Below are 19,541 nucleotides of genomic sequence, written 5' to 3'. Positions count from 1 at the left end.
TTGGAACAAAGTACTTTGGACTGATGAGACAAAGTTATTTGGTGATAACAAAGCGCTTTCCATGGCAGATAAACAACACCGCATTCCAAGAAGAACACCTGCTACCTGCTGTCAAATTTAGTGGAGGTTCCATCATGCTGTGTAGCTAGTTCAGGGACTTGGGGCCCTTGTTAAAGTTGAGGGTCAGATGAATTCAACCGAATATCATCAAATTCTTCAGGATAATGTTCAAGCATCAGTCACTAAGTTGACGTTGTGTAGGGGTTGGATATTCCAACAAGACAATGACCCAAAACACAGTTCGAAATCTACAAAGGCATTCATGTTGAGGGCGAAGTACAATGTTCTGGAATGGCTGTCACAGTCCCTGACTTGAATATCATTGAAAATATATGGGATGATTTGAAGCAGGCTGTCCATGCTCGGCAACCATCAAATTGAACTGAACTGGAGAGATTTTGTATAGAAGAATGGTCAAAAATACCTCCATCCAGAATCCAGACACTCATCAAAGGCTATAGGAGGCGTCTAGAGGCTGTTATATTTACAAAAAGGAGGCTCAACTAAGTATTGATGTAATATCTCTGTTGGGGTGCCCAAATTTATGCCCTGTCTAATTTTGTTATGATGGCATATTTTCAGTTAATCCAATAAATTTAAATTGCTGAAATACTACTGTATCCATAAGGCATTGGAAGTTGCTACTTTGAAAGCTCAGCCAATGATAAACAAAAATCCAAAGAATTAAGAGGGTTCCCAAACTTTTTCATATGACTGTGTCTATATGTATGTGTGTATGTGTGTGTGTGTATGTATATGTACTTATGTAGATATGTTGCGGTCCGGTGCCACTAAGATTCACACCATCAAGATGACAGTGATTTATTTATTTTTATAGAGGGTCCTAGGGACGCTCCCAGCCTTGGCCCGACCCGCACACACTCACAAACGGAGACAAATAATGCACACTGGGCACTAACAACAATCAAAGAATATAATGAAATTATATAAATGAAAACAATAATACCATCCCTGTACCCCTACGGCGAAATTACATTAAACATATTAACACAAACAACTCACAGCAAAGTCCATGAAAAACAACACTGGATGCAATGAAAGATGATAGTAATTCCACAGATCTGCACGCTGAAAGGGAATGAAAAAACAGTCCTACCGGTAGACAGATGAATGGCTCAGGAGTGCTCCTTTTCTTGTGGGGAAGCCAATGAATCCACTATCAGTCTTCAGAGCACAGAAGACGATCCAGACCCCAACAACGAATACGATCCAGGACATGCCAACTAAATATAGCTTAATTAACAGAAAGCAGTCCGACAGGTAAACGGAACACAAAATACAACAACAAAAAACACTTCCCTTCATTTCGGACACCTGCCCCTCCTTTTAAACCCCTCTGACCACCTTCGGCTGCTGGGAGTTTTAACTAATAGTAGCACTGTATGTATGTGTGTGTAAAAAAAAAAATATATATATATATATATATATATATATATATATATATATATATAATAATTATATATATATAATATTTAATATATATATATTTATATATATATATATATATATATATTTAATGTGTGTATGTATGTATTTGTATATATGTATATGACAGTTGATCATGCGCCACATAAAGCACTGAACATTATAATAGGAACTTCAGTGATAATTACTAGTTTTTTGTTTTTTTTTGTTTTTTTTGAAAGGCATGACATGTATTTACTGCTGGGATCCTTAATGGGGATCTTGAAGTCAGCAGTGAAATAAGTGTGAACAAAATCCTGAAGCTCCTTACATCATGCAGATCTGTCTGTGATAAAAAAAAAAAAACTTCAGTAAAGGAATCAGTCCTGATGGGACTACAGAGATCACAAGATAAAAATTTAAAACTGCCTATGTTTTGTCAACCGGTCTCGCATCGCAAATTGGATACTTACAACAAAACCATTTTTAGCTTCTGTTGTTTGGAAGTTCTTAGGCACGTTACAGTTGTAACCATTAATAAATAATGTTTGTCTTAAAATGAAATATGGAGCTAGAAAAGAGATGAAAAAAATCATCTGGTACAGTATTGCCATGTGCCTCACCTCAGGCTCTGTTCTTACAGTTGATGTGCGAGTGTTTATGTCAACATATAACAAGGTAATAGGATGTCAGAATAGCCTAAACTTTGTCATTAAGTTAAAATAATTTCATATTGTAAAACTAAAAGTTTTGTTTTCATTTTTAATGCTCTCTGTATTTAAAACCAGAAAATGCATGGTCCTGTGATGCTAATGTGATGAACCATTAACAGCTTTAATTAACTAAGTATTGTTTCGCTGTTTAATGTAATAATCATTCAAAGCTTTTCTTTTCCCAGGGTTGCCAAAGTAGGTATTGGCCCTGCATAATCCTGCACTTAATAAGCAGATTATGAGAAGAATGAATGTAGTTAAAAGAGCTTGTGATGAAAACTTTTTTTTTTTCCCATTGAAAACTTTTTTTTTTCTTCCCCTTTAAGGTGTGATGCATCAAGTGAAGAACTTGGCTGAATCAGAAACTTTTCTTAGTTGCCCCACAAAAGCTTGCACTAGTGGAACTGGAAGTCTTTGTACAACCACCATTACTACAGCAACCACCGCTGCTGTTACTAATGCTACGTCTGACCTCGGCTCTCCAAGTTTCCAACACAGCATGGATGACTCATTGGATCTTAGTCCCCAGGGGTCAGTGTGTACTTTGATTTTAAAAATGCTTTGTTCCCCACCCCTTTCCTCAAAACCAAGTCTTTAACTACGTGGGCAGTTTTTAGTATATGTAAAGGAATATATGACACTCTATAAAGAAGTGAAAGACTTTTAATAGTTGGAAACGGGCAAGCTTTTGTTTTGATGAACAAAACATTACCAAAAATAAGAGATTTTGAATTTTATTGGAAGTATTTTATCATTAGTGCTAGCATTAATAGCATTAAGTGCTATAAATTTGTATAGTTAGTTATTTAAAGGATTTTATTAAATGGAGCTTACAAATGCAAATTGATAATCTTAAAACTTTTCCCATCTCTTAATGGGCGGACTTCTTGGGTAGTATGCCCAAATTGCTATTCAGAATATGGATGGTGAAAATTTAACCAGCTAATATATCCATTACAGCTACTATTCCTTACAGCTTAAATTTCATGGATGGATCTTTTTTTAAACATTAGTTGTCAACAGCTGCCTGTATGCATGTACTTGAAATTTTCTTCATTGTCATAAGCAATTAAAGTGTAAAGAAATGCCTTTGCATGTACAATTATAGCTTTCATAATGTTTCAAAGCAAAAATATGTATTTGAACTTAAAAATTACATATGAACCTGGATTTTTGGTATCGATAACAAAGCCTGGAATACAGTACATCAGCTTGACTTTTCTAACTTTTGTAGTTTAGATGGTGTTTTTTTTTTTACTCTCTTCTGAATAGCTTGGTTTGTGTACTGCCATTCCCTATGTTGACAAGAAGTAACTTGAGATTTCGGATACAGTTTAAAATAAAAAAAAAAAAAGTATGGATTATTTCCATGCAGTAAATATAAAACGGTTGCTTCACTATCTCCCTACCTTTTTCAGTACTGATGAGTTTATTTGTTAGCTGGCCAACTTTAGTCTTATTCTCAATGAGGTTTATTAGCCTTTGTCAGGACTTCTCATCAGTTTTCATGTTAAGTCTATTGGACTGCTGTTCAATAGGTATGTTTTTGGTGAAACCTATTCTTGAGACTCCTGAAAAGTTACAGGTTTCATATGCATATGGAACTGGGCCTGGCTCTCTCCAGCATGCCATTTGAATGTTTAGTTTTGCCTATTCTTTGAATTTATCATAAACATAATGAATTAGTATTTGACTAAATGATGTTGATCGTCACGTATTATTACACTGTCTTTTGTACAGTGTAGTTTAAGGTTAGTTTATTAATTTTTTGCTTTCAATAGGCTGTGGTGTCTGAGCTGCTCTCTTGAGTTCCTACCAATTTCTTGAATTACCATCTATTTTCAAAAGTTTCAAAATTAGAAACATACAAACAAGTTTGCCTCTGACCCCATGCAGCCTAGGATAATGAGAAGCATTAACCTATTTATTTGAAACATTTGCCAAAGTAATAAAAGCATGCTGATACATTTAGTCTGTTTTCAGTTTTTTTTTTTTTTTGTTTTTGGGTCAAGTTATTTACAACTAGTGACTCTTCAGCACTAGTGATAGTAATTAGATCTCTCCACATGAAAACATAAGAAATTTGACAAAATGAGAGGAGACCATTCAGTTCATCGAGCTTGTTTGTTTAGCTTTCTGATCTGGATACTTCAAAAAGATTGTCAAGGTTTCTGCTTCAACTACATATATCTGTAGTTAGTTCCAGATTCCCACAGCTCTTTGCATAAAGATGTGCTTCCTAGCTTCAGTTTTAAATGCACTTTGCCTTAATTTCTACTGGTAGTTATGACTTAGTTATTCACTCTTAAACTGGTAGAATTATGCTGGAGATACTTTGTCAGTGCTGTGAGGATTTTGAAGGCCTTGATTACATCACATACAGTTTTATCTGCTTGAGACCAAACATGATTTATTCTCTTTGAGTTTGTCAGAATGTGATATGTCCCTAAGTCCTGACATGAACCTGGTTGTGCTCCTTTACACAGCTACAAATATTGCTGTCTTTCTTGCAATGTGGTGACCAGAGTGGCATACAGTACTCCAGATACGGTCTCACTAGTACATTATATAGTCAAAGCGCAGTGTTCCTCAATTTAAATTCTTCTTTGATATAACTTAACATTTTATTTGACATTTTTAAAATAATTTCTGCACATTGCTTAGATGATGAAAATGTTGTGTCAACCTATTTCCAGAGGTTGTATCCTGTAGGACTGTGTCTCCCATTTGTTTTTTTATAATTGACAATCCTTTTACCCACTTGTATCACTTTACACTTTTCTATATTAAATTGCATTTTCCAAGTGACTTTGCACTTCTCTGCATTAAACTATTTTCAAAATGTTTGCCCAATTCTTTAGCTTGTTAACGTCTTTTGGAATTTTTCCTTCTGCCTTCTCAGTGTCAGCCATTCCTTCAATTTGCGAATTTCATAAGTTTATTAACCATACTGGCATCCATGTTAATAATATAAATCAAAATGTAGCTGTCTTTTCTCCATGTGGAGCATTCTCCTTTTAATTGTACTCTACATCTCCTGTTGATAAATCAACTTGACATCCAGTTTTGTAGGTTACTTCTGATGCCTAGGTTTGTCAGGCTATTCCTCTCGTAAACCAATATTTCCACAGTACATTTATAATGCTGGCTGTTATTTAGTATGTTATTTTCACAGTACATTTCTAATTTATTTCTTAGTTTCCATATAAGTAAGACTTATTGGCCTAAAATTACTAGGATATATTTTATATTCAAGTCACATTTGCATCTTTCCAGCTCTCCAGTACTTCTCCTCTCTCAAGTTACTGCTCAGTAATGCCTTACTATTGCTTTATAAATTGTCTTTTTCTTTACCAGTTAAATCTTAAATTACATTTGAAATCATTGTCATTTTCAGTTTATATTTGCCAATCTGCTACTAAAGATAGCAGATAAAGAACTGATGTGTTTCCATTTTTGAATAGATGAGTGGTGGTGGTTATATTTTTAGACAGCGAGCTTAGCTGTATGTCACAAGCCCGAGGTTTCGAAAGTATAGTGGTTCAAGATTAAATGCTGAACCCATTCCTGTTTTTTTTCTCTGTCTTTCTCTCTCTCTCTCGTGGGTCTGTTTTTCTTTAAAGCTGCATGCTGGCCTCACTGCAGGAAGTCTGCAATTATGCTCTGCTGACAGGGCAGAAGACCTCATTGAGCTGTGTGAGACATTTACATGAGAGAAAGTGAGAGAGATAGCTGGTGAGCAATGAAGAGGGACAGATACCAAGTGAGTGTCGTGGCAGTTAAAAAGCTGCTTTCTTTTATAATTCGCCACAGTAAGTCTAGATTGGCATATATGGCCGCACCACACATTACATGGTCGCACAAATTGTACCATTCTTACCATACTTTACAAAGAGTGACATGTTTCGCATTCTATCTTTCTCACTATTCTTTTCTTTAATAGCTTCAGTCTTAACATCTTATAAAATAAGAACTATAACTGATCAAGAGAGAAGGAAGTTTCTTTGCATCATACAGTATTTAACTTTAAAGTATATATGGTGTTTGAACTTCCTTTAGTATGCTCTCATAATTTAGTATCCCACCACTTGTTTTAATATTCCTGCTCAGTCTTCACGTAGATATGTTTTAAAGTTGGGCCAAAAATAAGAGAAATAAGAAAAATATATTACCAAAACAATGTTTCCAATATAATGGTTTATGCTCAAGTAGGCTTGGTGAAATGAACAAAAATGCAATGTTTTTACAGTGAAAGTAGAACTCATCTTACATGTTTAAATATAATGCTTGTGTCAATCTGGAGCAGAGTTAGTTTTATGGAGTCTCTTAAGTAAAACCTGAGAATACAAATACAATATGTACACATGATGCTGTATAATTCTGCATATTTTAATATCCATTTATAGTGCTCTATTTTGTGAGTTTTAGTAATAAAAAAAAAAATCTAAGCCGAAGACAACATGCATAAGTATTTGCACAGCCTTACACTCTGTATTTAGTAACAACTCATTTGGGGGAAATCAGTTTTCAAAATGCTTCTTGTAAGCATTTAATAGTTTAGCTGTTCATAGTTTATGGATCATTCAGCTCTCCCTTCCAGAAGTCGTCTACTGTGCAAAAATGTTTATAGTTCTTCTTGCATACACTGTGTATGAGATCTTCTAACAGCATTTGCAAAATATTCATGTCTGGGGACTGTTGCATTCATCACAAAGCCTTTGTTGTTCTTGTAAGTACTTCATAAAAAATATGACCTTGTTTTTTTTTTATCATATTTAACACAATCTCATCCTAGAAGCTAACATTCTTTCAAAGTATTTCCCGTGCCAATGGCTACAACATTACCTTTAAATACAACAGAACCACGTCCATTTTTAATGGCTCTCCCATTTGTGGTATATTGGATTCAACTAATCCTGAAAGCTACCCTACTTTCTGTCTTCACAATATTCTCGGTGTCACTGGTTTCTGCTCTAGCCCAGACTCCATTCTTAATGGCTGTTATGTTACATTTTCTTTAAATTCTGTGCCTTTTTTTACTTCGTGTCTTTTCTTTTGTCGGTATCATTTTTGCATATTTTAGATCAGTGGTTCCCAGACTCAGTCCTGGGTACTCACTGTGGCTGCAGGTTTTTGTTCCAAACAGTTTCAAGATTTGTGATAATTGATCTCATTTAATTGCCTGGTCTATTTTAGTCTTATTGTACATTCAGAAACACACAACAGTAAGATTTTTACACTGATAAGAAATGTAGAAATATTTATGCTTTTGCTATTGCTTTAAATGCTTAACTCTCTTTTGTTGTTTTTCTATTTTGCCCTTTTCTGTGTAGTTTGCTCCATTCATTGTGTCCTAATAATGACAATTAAAAACTACCAGAGCAGACACCCAGGCAAGCAGTGAATGATGAAAGCCTGCAACTACTTTAGCATCAGGCCCTCCAGTTAATAAATAATACTGTAGATTGAATAACCAGAACTCCTGGAAAATAAAGATGAAAATGTTGTTGAAAAGTTAAAATTTAAACTGCATTATTCCCATGTAACTGCTTAGTTCATTTATATAAAAATTTACAAACCTTAGTTTTGTAATTTCTACATTGACCCCAAAGCATAGAAACTTGGAAATAACAGCTCACTTAATTCAGCCAGGTCCCTGTGCTCGCTACATTGGCAACATCTATAACTAAACTCTTTTTCAAGGCCAGTTTATCATTTTAAAATTAACATCCAGCTCAAGAAGTTGATATCTGCCTAAAAATAAATTGATATTTTAAAGGTCAAAACTTGCTTACTCCTTTATCTGTTTTGTCTGCAATGACCACCTTGTGTGATGTCTAGGTTTCCCCCATTTAGGATATTCTAAGCAATGAAAGCACTCACTGAAGTGTCATATTATACAGTCGACTGTATACAGTGTAAAGGACAGAGATAATAAGCATCCTGAGCCTAGTTCTCAAATTTTTAGTAAAGCCCACTTCATGCGACTTGATCAGAAAGATGCATCATTTCAATTGCACATAAATCTGAGGCTTTTTGTGTGCAGGATTCCCTTGCTTTAAGCTTTTTTTATTTTTTTATTACCTTTTTTAAGGTGAATTTTCTTTATGTAAACATAGTTAACATTAATTTAAATGGAACAAAATAATTACTTAGCCCCCAAATATTACTTATTTTTTGCTAAAAAAAAAAACTTCAAAATATATATCAATTGACCATTATTTTAACAAGAATGTTAGTCTTTAAGAAAGCACCAACAAGACCCTCACTTCATTAATCACTGTATAATACCATGGTTTACCTACACTTCACATTTGGAGGAATTGCATTTCCATTATTCCTTGGCTTTTCTAACTATTTCAGTATTTATATTTATATATATATATATATATATATATATATATATATATATACATACACACACAGTGGTGCTTGAAAGTTTGTGAACCCTTTAGAATTTTCTGTATTTCTGCATAAATATGACCTAAAACATCATCAGATTTTCACTCAAGTCCTAAAAGTAGATAAAGAGAAACCAGTTAAACAAATGAGACAAAAATGTTATACTTGGTCATTTATTTTTTGAGGAAAATGATCAAATATTACATATTTGTGAGTGGCAAAAGTACATGAACCTTTTCTTTCAGTATCTGGTGTGACCACCCCTTTGCAGCAATAACTGCAACTAAACGTTTCCAGTAACTTTTGATCATTCCTGCACACCAGCTTGGAGGAATTTTAGCCCATTCCACTGTACAGAACAGCTTCAACTGTGGGATGTTGGTGGGTTTCCTTACATTAACTGCTCGCTTCAGGTCTTTCCACAGCATTTCGATTGGATTAAGGTCAGGACTTTGACTTGGCCATTCCAAAACATTAACTTTATTCTTCTTTAACCATTCTTTGGTAGAATGACTTGTGTGCTTAGGGTCATTGTCTTCCTGCATGACCCACCTTCTCTTGAGATTTAGTTCATGGACAGATGTCCTGACATTTTCCTTTAGAATTCTCTGATATAATTCAGAATTCACTGTTCCATCAATCAAGACAAGCCGTCCTGGCCCAGATGCAGCAAAACAGGCCCAAACCATGATATTACCACCACCATGTTTCACAGATGGGATAAGGTTCTTATGCTGGAATGCAGTGTTTTCCTTTCTCCAAACATAACGCTTTTCATTTAAACCAAAAAGTTCTATTTTGGTCTCATCTGTTCACAAAACATTCTTCCAGTAGCCTTCTGGTTTGTCCACGTGATCTTTAGCAAACTGCAGATGAGCAGCAATTTTTTTTTGGAGAGCAGTGGCTTTCTCCTTGCAACCCTGCCATGCACACCATTGTTTTTCAGTGTTCTCCTGATGGTGGACTCATGAACATAAACATTAGCCAATGTGAGAGAGGCCTTCAGTTGCTTAGAAGTTACCCTAGGGTCCTTTGTGACCTCGCCGACTATTACACGCCTTGCTCTTGGAGTGATCTTTGTTGGTCGACCACTCCTGGGGAGGGTAACAGTGGTCTTGAATTTCCTCCATTTGTATACAATCTGTCTGACTGTGGATTGGTGGAGTCCAAACTTTTCCAACAACAACATTTATTTATATAGCACATTTTCATACAAACAGTAGCTCAAAGTGCTTTACATAATAAAGAATAGAAAAATAAAAGACACAATAAGAAAATAAAATAAGTCAACGTTAACATAGAATAAGAGTAAGGTCCAATGGCCAGGGTGGACAGAAAAAACAAAAAAACTCCAGACGGCTGGAGAAAAAAATAAAATCTGTAGGGATTCCAGACCATTAGACTGCCCAGTCCCCAGCCTGATGAGCATCAACAACACTTTTCCTGAGGTCCTCAGAAATCTCCTTTGTTCGTGTCTTGATAAACTTCCACAAACGTGTTGTGAAGAGCAGACTTTGATAGATCCCTGTTCTTTAAATAACACAGGGTGCCCACTCACACCTGATTGTCATCCCATTGATTGAAAACACCTGACTTGAATTTCACCTTCAAACTAACTGCTAATCCTAGAGCTTCACATACTTTTGCCACTCACAAATATGTAATATTCGATCATTTTCCTCAATAAATGGCCAAGTATAATATTTTTGTTTCATTTGTTTAACTGGTTTCTCTTTATCTACTTTTAGGACTTGAGTGAAAAGTGAAAATCTGATGATGTTTTAGGTCATATTTATGCAGAAATATAGAAAATTCCAAAGGGTTCACAAACTTTCAAGCACTAATGTATATGTGTGTGTGTTCTTTAGACTTTATATCCATTTCACAGCCTCATAGAGTACTTTCCAAACTTGAACGTTTTCTGCAATTTTTGAATTTCACCTATCTCTGTGTAGCATCAACTAAGTTGGCAATTTTCATATTTGATCTATATGTCTTGACTCCTCTCACCATCTAATGTTTAGATCTTTACTTTTGACTAGGTCATTTCTAAACTGTGCATTTTTATTATTCTATGTTTTTTCTGATTGATCCAGCTTTACCTTGGCTTCAGTACGTTAATGTTTGTTTTAGCATGTTCCAGAAGAATAATCTGGCATAGAGCAGATGTTAAGGTTCTTCCAGTGATGACAGGATGGCCAGGTTCCAGTGTAGCACAGTTATATAAATTAGAGCACCATCTCTACTGTATTGACCAATGGATTCAAGATTATTTTCAGTGAGGCATAGTTTTAACCTCCTCTTTATGTTGCATGCATATATTGGCCAGAAAGTTCCACTTTTGACTCATGTTTTAAAAAATAAATAGCATTCTGGTAAAACAGAGAGGCAAACTTTTTTTATTTACTTAGCATGTTTTTTCTGCATTGTTAAAATATTATCTAATGATTAAGAAAATGTGTTTCTCTACCACATGCATTCCATATTGCAACATCTTGCACAAAATAATTTACTTCAGGATCATTTCATTAGTATGTTTTTGTTTTCTTTCAGTGGCTAGTAGGGTTGTTAGAAGAACTGGTACTTTTGGTACAAGTGGATACCAAAATTCCAAAAACATAATTGTCCTAGCTTTGTTTCAGTATCAGTAGTATGGATTGACAGTGGGCCCTGCACTCATATATAACTGCACATAGACCAAATACTCCAGAAGTCAAAGTAGTACATGAAAAAAATGTGAATTAGAACTGCATATAAACATGGCTCATGATGATGATGATCAGCACCACATCACCAAATTTCGGAATGAGTAACAAAAGTCTTGTCTAGAAGTACTTAGTCTTCAAGACAGGAGAATGTCAGCGTATGACAGTGGGAATGGTGCTGATTATTTTTAAAAAAGCCAAAACACAAACACAGGCTTTCATTATTACTATTTTTCTTTCATGATGAAATCTGTTCATGAATAGCTTCAGGCATGCTTTGAGAGCTCACCGTTGTGACTTGTTAGGTATGAGTTTTAATTGTTCAAGAGGCGACAGAATAATGGTGTGATGAATTGCTTTTTAATACCGTGTCTACACAAACCCTAGAAAGAAAGGTCAAACACGTGCATGGGTGTCCTTGTTAAGCATCAGTCCATTTTCTAACCAGTTTATACAATTCATGGTCGTGAATGAACATCTCATGTGCCATGCACTGTGCATATAGGAATGTGCACCCTGGCAGTGTGAACAGCTATAGCAAGTTTGGGCAAAGCGGCTATTTGTCTTGCCTACACTGGTGATGAAATGAGCTGACTAGTTGTTAGTACCAAATTAAAATGTATTTAGTGCTTCAAAATGCAGGTAAGCCAGTTTGCAGGATAGGCAAAGCAACATACCCTCATTGCTATGCAAATACTAAATTTGTGTCATTCATTTGGTTTTTGAAGCCATACTAATGTCCATTTCTATAATCCCCAAAATATGACAAATGTAGTATAAGTACATGTTGTGGAGTTTCGGACCCCGACACAGACAAGCACACAGAGAATGTTCTAAAACACAACATGTTTATTTACAGGCTACACCACAGTGCACAAAATAATAATAATAATAATGCTCACTTTTCGCTCTCTCATCTGCCACCTCCAACTCCTCTCTGACAAGCTTTGTCCTCTTCCACCTGACTCCGGCTCTTGAATGGAGTGAGGTGGCCCCTTTTATGGCACACCCGGATGTTCTTCAGGTGCTCCCTGATTTTCCAGTAGCACTTTCTGGTGTGATTGGAAGTGCTGCCCTTGCACCCGGAAGCACTCCGGGAGTATCTGGTTTCCATTCTGGCAGCACTTCTTGGTGTGGCAGAAGTGCTGCAGTCCATGGCTCAGGAGCCACGCTCCCCAGCTGCAGCCAAGGACCCCCACAGGTATGAGCTTCCCAGCTCTGTATTCGTGGCCTTGATGGAATCCAGGGGGGTTGCCCCCTTGCGTCCAGGGGAATAATGCCCCTTTCCCGGTCCTACCCTGCTCTAGGCGTCCCGGTGGGGCAAGGTCCCTAGTCGTCTGCCACAATGTATATTTGAAAGGCATGTTGGTGAATGTAATGCAGTCTACCAATAAAATCAGTTAATACAGTAATCCCTCCATGATCGCAGGGGTTGCGTTCCAGAACCCACCGCGATAGATGAAAATCCGCGAAGTAGAAACCATATGTTTGTGTAGTTATTTTTATATATTTTAGGCCCTTATAAACTCTCCCACACTGTTAACATTATTAGAGCCCTCTAGACATGAAATAACACCCTTTAGTCAAAAGTATAAACTGTGCTCCATGACGAGACAGAGATGACAGTTCTTTCTCACAATTAAAAGAATGCAAACATATCTTCTCTTCAAAGGAGCGCCGTCAGGAGCAGAGAATGTCAGTTATATGTTTATTACTGTATGTCAATAAGAAGAGCAAATTTCTTTTTGTTTTTTTATGTCTATGGGAGAGTCTCTCCCCACCATGTTTAATATTAGAGCCAGAGGTTGTTTGAACGTGTAACATATGCTCAGTATATAAACTAGTTGATCTTTCTGAAAATTATTTACCCATCTTTCCTTTACCTTATTTATGAACTACAAATCCTCTGCCAGCAATCTCAAGTCCTCAATTAACTTTTTTTGAAAGGGACAAACTTTTTCTTATGTTATTTCATGTCATGATATCTTATGATTTACCTACAGTATCACTTTAGTTTTCCAATATACTGCAGACTTTCTTGTACAGTTTACAATGCAAATGCTCTTTGGGTATCCACTAGAAAACAGGATGTAATAATTTGTTCTATGCAGTGTTTTGTAGTTTTAAGTGCATTATTGTAAAGTGCTAAACACAGATTGTGGTGTTTGAATTCATCACTGGGAGGTATTAGCAGGCAATCGCCCTTATTTTATTTTCTTACTGTGTCTTTTATTCTATTTTTCATTATGTAAAGCACTTTGAGCTACATGTTTTGTATGAAAATGTGCTTTATAAATAAATGTTTTTGTTGTTGTGTACACATGTATACAGTAGAGCCCCCATGTCTGTGGGTATGTTCTAAGACCTATAATGGATCTTTAAAAACAAGTATAGTAGTGAACCCTATATATTGATTGTTTTTTATTTACATTCATACCTATGATAGTTTAATTGATAAATTATACACAGTAAATAATTATCAACATTAAATAATACAATATATTGTACATTATTATGCTTTCTCCCTCTCATATGAACAGGATTCTAGCATTTTAATGTAACCCTCAAGGGATGATGTAACAGTAATAAAAATATGTGGCACACACAGTTTAACAAATTTTTACATTATATTTTACCATTATTTCTTAAAAAAATATCTTAGTCTATTGTAGTATTCACCGGCTTCTCCATTCTTAATTGATTTTCTGATGGGAAGCACTTAGTGACTTCTCTTTGGCTTTGAAGAAGTGCCAGCATCTGTAAATGTACTTTTGGGGCCATTATTAAGGAAAATGAAAACTTATGCTCACAACACTGCAGTAACTGGGCAATGAATGTGGACATATCAGTGAGTAGAAAATGTTGTCGAACACAGAGGCACACCCCTGCACGCTCCCTGCCAAGACCAGGTTTTCACTGTGCGCTGTACATGTAGTGTGGTGATTGTTAATTTCTGGAATTACCGGATATGAGGGTTCTGTTGTATATGCACATAGTATCTGTGTAACTGAATATATCTTATGATAAGCACATCAGCTAAGAATGGATAACTGTTGTGCATTATGCATTAAGTGTATAATGGTGAATGAATCAGCCACATGTTTTCAAGAATGTTTCATGGTGTTCCTTTCAAAACAAAATGACTGGCAGCAGCAAACTGGGCAGCAGTGTAGGATAGTCTGGCATTCTCCATTTAACAAGCCACTGCCAGACACTATTAATAGTCAGCCTCTTTTTCACTGGGTTTCTCTTTGGGTTGTGTCTTCATTGGCTTATCTGATAAGATGATTGATACCAGACCTTGTAACATCGCAGGGACATCACTCAGAGGCATGAGCTGGACATCCAAGATCTGAACAATGCACCATAAATCAAGGATAAACTACATTGATTGACAGAACTTTGCACTAGTGGTCTCCTAAGAGGATGGGCTTATGTGCACCCAGGAAACCAGTGACAAGACCTCTTTTCCTTCTTTTAAAAACCCTTGTAAAACCTCAGCTGACTGCGTCCCTCTATCAGCTCACTGCACGACCTGGTTATAACTTCTGCTGTGTAGCATAGACCCCAGTGCTTAGGGTATGGCCGCAAAAAAGTTGGAAGGATTCATTCTACTTTAAAATGGTACCCAGGGCTAGTCTGAAAAAATAGAATACAGTTTGCAGGGGTGGACAAATTGTAAAGGAATTTGGTAGTCTGCTGGGCTTTCAATTTGTGACAGGAACATCGTTGTAACATTCAAACCACCATTCAATGTGATCAACAAGCTGCTAAGCATTTTAGGTCATTTTTTTCAGTTGTAACAAGCCCTGTCAGTTGAAGAGAGTTACCAGCAGCATCAGTGTACATTTCTGTTTCCAACTTGTACATTTCAAGACCAGATTCTAAACCACATCAGCATTTTGTAAATATTAAAGGCTAATGTTACTGTGCTATCTCACCTTTTCAGTTTCAGTCCTAAAATTAGTTTTTCCTGAAAATAAAGGACTGTGTTGATATGTGCTGTTTGGATACTCTGCATACAGCAACAGTACGTTCTTTGGATTGGTTCTGATGCTTTCCTTTTCCTGCAGTGAGCATTACTTTGTAGAATATTCTCCGTATTTAATCCGCTAAGAAAAGTTCTCCAGTATTTGAAAAGTTTTTTGTTTTTTTTTAATTAGCATAATGCTTGATGTAATTATGATTCCCTTGCACTGGTAAGTGATATTGAAGCAATTGTAGAACAGTTTGTAGTGTCCTCACTGGGTAGTTAGAAAAAAGTCAATTTAGAGTGCAATGAAAACCCAGCTTATGTTGCCACATCTGATATATATATATTTTTTTTTGTAGTGCTGCCCTCCTAACCAGTGTAGACTTGTCGGGTATAAACCATGTTTTTTATCAGGTGTGGCCCTGATTGTGCTTAATGGGATTTCAGTTGAGTGCCTATTTTTTTTTTTGTAGCAATTCCTCAATCTTTACAGCTCAACAACTACTTTTCTCATTTAAGTTGAGAGCAGTTTGGTGGTTTTACCTACAGTATGCTGATGGATGACAAAGGGATTTTACCTGTGTCTTACCTAGAATTTATACCCCAGTGAAACAGGATATGGCCACAGACAACCATTCCTAGACACTAAAAGTAACATTAAGAAACATTTTTCCCCCAAAGATGCCAAATAATTTGGTCTTATTTATAGTATTCTATAGTTCCAATAATTTTGCTGCATACGTTTTTGACAAGGTAAAACTATTCTGAAGATATAACAACACTTTTGCAGAAATTGTTTTTATTAAATAGTCAACAATTTCTCCAAACATTTGAGGAATTCTTAAATTATTGCATTATTATCTAGATTATATGAATGTTTTGTTCATTTTTTTGATGGATGCTAATATTTCTGGAATTGTTTTTAAATTTTATTATGTTTATTTCAACAAGTATGTTGGGATATTGGGTAAAAGCAAGTCTTTGGTCACGTCTGAACCTCAGCAGAGAATGTGAAAGTGCCTTCGCAGATTTATGAAACTTCATATTTCTGACATCCCTACCTGTTTTTGAGGATATTACTTGAAGGACATTTTTTATAAAGAGTAACCATGGAATATGTCTCTTAAACACGTTTTTGGTTAATAGATTTATGGCAAGTATTGAATATCTTTAAAATACGAAAACACTTCTTTTCTTGCTCAGAAAACCGTTTTAACATTTGCTCCTAAAGTTTGAAGTGCTCTGCACACAAAAGCTCTTTGTTTAACTTTTTTATCCTTTGTGAAAATTATTCTCCTGTTTTTAAATATATATATTTTAAAGACCGCCTGCCAAGATCAGTTACAGTTTTTTACTGCATAGTGCTCATTATCAGGTAATTACATGTGACATGTATTTTTAAAACAATTAAGTATTTGAATTCACTGTAATTCAAGTGTGTCCATGATATGAGTTAGGACTGTTGTAGTTTGCTAAACTTTCCATCTTAATGAAAACTTGTGTTTTTTGAAGTGAATTATTCTGTAATACTGAAATTCTTTAACATTAGAATTACCAGAGCCTATGAGAAAACTTGAAAATCCGGCCCACCTTAAATCCGTTTGCACCTCTCCCTCAGCGTCTTTTGTCCTGTAAATGTGCCGATTAAGACAAGCAGCCGGCTATTCCATCCCCCCACCCACCGCCGCATTTCAATTTGCAAAGAAATTTCTCAGTGCTCAGTGTTTATCTTTGAGTGAAGTGCTGGAGCTTTATTGGGTAAAAAAGTACATTGTCATTTCGAATACATACATTTCAACTATCTCTGTAAAAACGTTAACACAGAAACATTTTTCATCTATCTATACTAATAAAAGGCAAAGCCCTCACTGACTGACTCACTCATCACTAATTCTCCAACTTCCAGTGTAGGTAGAAGGCTGAAATTTGGCAGGCTCATTCCTTACAGCTTACTTACAAAAGTTGGGCAGGCTTCATTTCAAAATTCTACGCGTAATGGTCATAAGTGGAACCTATGTTTTCGTCCATATACTGTAATAGACTGCAGCTCGATGGCCGTGGGAGGTGGAGTTGCATGTCGCATCATCACGCCTCCCACGTAATTTAGTGCCTGCCCATATAAGGCCGTCTGTCAGCGACAATCCAATAGAAACTGCCGCTAAATATTCACGGGTGAAGGACTGTGCTTATGCAGACGAAGATGAGATGGTCAGGGTGGTGTTTGGCACAAACTCAGCGAAACTGCGAGAGAAACTTTTAAGTGCCGTGTCTTAGCTAACATTAAATAAAGCCGTGGACATCGTACGAGATGGCACAAGCACAGCTGGGAACCTTCGATGCATGTACACCAAGCGGCTCACGTGAATTAACACAGTACGCAGACAAAACAACAGTTCCAAAGAGCGCTGAACAAAAACCGAATTAGACAATTGAGAAGTCAGCAAAAAAATATGAAGCGTGTGACGCATACAAGCATATTTATAAGTGCAGCTAATGCGGAAACACAGCACACGATGGAAAAAGTCAATGTCCAGCTAAAGGAAGACAGTGTAAAAAAAAAAAAAAGCTGTGCATGCAGTGTGTCACGTCTCGGATAAATAGGAAGACAAGCTATTTATTGATGCAGTAAGAAACGAATTGATAAATGAAACCTGTCATCTTTACAACGGTTGACAAACACGGAATGTAACTTGAACACAACACATCCTCCAAATACGAACCTGATTGAAAGAAATAATGATAATCAAATCCTTGATGACAGCATCACTCATAACAGTCACAAAACAATTATATTGACAATCATGTTACGTTATTTTTAAAATGTTCCCTTTTCTTTTTCATAACTTCTTTAACGCACTACTTCTCCGCTGCGAAGCACGGGTGTAGATATATATATATATATATATACTAATAAAGGGCAAAGCCCTCACTCACTCACTCACTCACTCATCTCTAATTCTCCAACTTCCCGTGTAGGTAGAAGGCAGGCTTTTTTCTTACAGCTTACTTACAAAAGTTAAGCAGGTTTCATTTCGAAATTCTACACGTAACGGTCGACAACGTCCGCCATGTTGATCTTTCTTATTTATGGCCCCATCTTCACGAAATTTGGTAGGCGGCTTCCCTGCGCCAACAGAAACCGATGTACATACTTATTTCGGTGGTATGACGCCACTGTCGGCCCCCATATTGAACTTTCCAACGTCACTAATTTTCTAACTTCCCGTGTAGGTAGAAGGCTGAAAGAGAGACTGGAACTTGAATCACAAATTACAAAATCTTTTTTTTTTTTTTTTTGGTCACTGGCCCGCTTTTTAAAAGCCGCACTGACGTCCTTTGATCCCAACAGCCCTTGCATCCTCCGCAGAAGACCAATCGGAGCCACTGCAAGGACTGTTGGGAGTTACAGTTTCAAATTCTAGTAGAATACACTCTCAGATTGGCTACTTTTACCATCCCAAGCCGCGTTTTCCTCTATAGTTGCTTCCTGTTCTCCCTACAGTGCAGTATTGCCACTAAAAAAGGCATAAAAAATTGCGGAGGATATTTGCAGTTTCCCATAACAATTGTTAGGTTATAAGGAAAAATCCGCAAATGACTGAGGCCTCAAACCCTGAACCGCATCTTTGCAGGGTCTACTGTTTTTTAATAATCTTCAGAGTCTTATTGGAGCAGACTGCTCATAAGGATTCAATACATTTCCTGAGAATTGTAAATGAAGCAAATTTCTCAGATATACGAGGGGTATTCAAAATGTTTCTGCACCTTTTTTAATTCTGTTTAAGAATTTCAAAAACAAATTGCATTACTTTTCTATATAGTCACCTTCCTTTGCAATGCAATTTTAACAGTCGCATGAAATTCTCAGACATGGCCAATTACTGCTCCTCCCGCCTTTACTGTTTCCAATGAAGGTATTAGTGTGGAAACATTTTGAATGTCCCTTGTATGTATGTCTGTGTGTGTATAATATATATAAATATATATAATATATATATATATATATATACACATACACACACACAGTGGGTAAAGAAAAGAATCGCCCCCCTTCGTTATGTTCCGAAACACACAAACCAATATTTTTTCCAGCTTTACTTACTCAATGCAATTTGTAACATCCAAGTGAAAGATATCTCAGCTATAGTTCAGAAGAATTTAAAAAAAAAACAAAACCAAGAAGTACTGAGATTAATAAAGGATCATCTCCCCTAAAATTAAAACCAATATTTGTAAACTCAATCAGGTGAAAGTAACCGTCAT

At 36.2% G+C, this 19,541-nt stretch overlaps 1 protein-coding gene across 13 annotated transcripts in view; it reads left to right on the top strand.

The window, feature by feature from the left end:
- trip12 (thyroid hormone receptor interactor 12) overlaps positions 1-19,541 on the top strand; it is a 268,901-nt gene that overhangs the window by 198,060 nt on the left and 51,300 nt on the right. For all 13 annotated transcript variants that reach the window (XM_039760102.1, XM_039760094.1, XM_039760085.1 and 10 more), the window contains one exon: positions 2,525-2,729. In XM_039760102.1, coding sequence (XP_039616036.1) covers positions 2,525-2,729 — 205 coding nt within the window. The remainder of the gene's footprint in view (positions 1-2,524; positions 2,730-19,541) is intronic.

This window comes from Polypterus senegalus, chromosome 1 (genome assembly GCF_016835505.1).
Source record: "Polypterus senegalus isolate Bchr_013 chromosome 1, ASM1683550v1, whole genome shotgun sequence".
In the NCBI taxonomy this organism is placed as follows: Eukaryota; Metazoa; Chordata; class Cladistia; order Polypteriformes; family Polypteridae; genus Polypterus; species Polypterus senegalus.
This window is presented reverse-complemented; position numbering and strand designations above follow the sequence as displayed.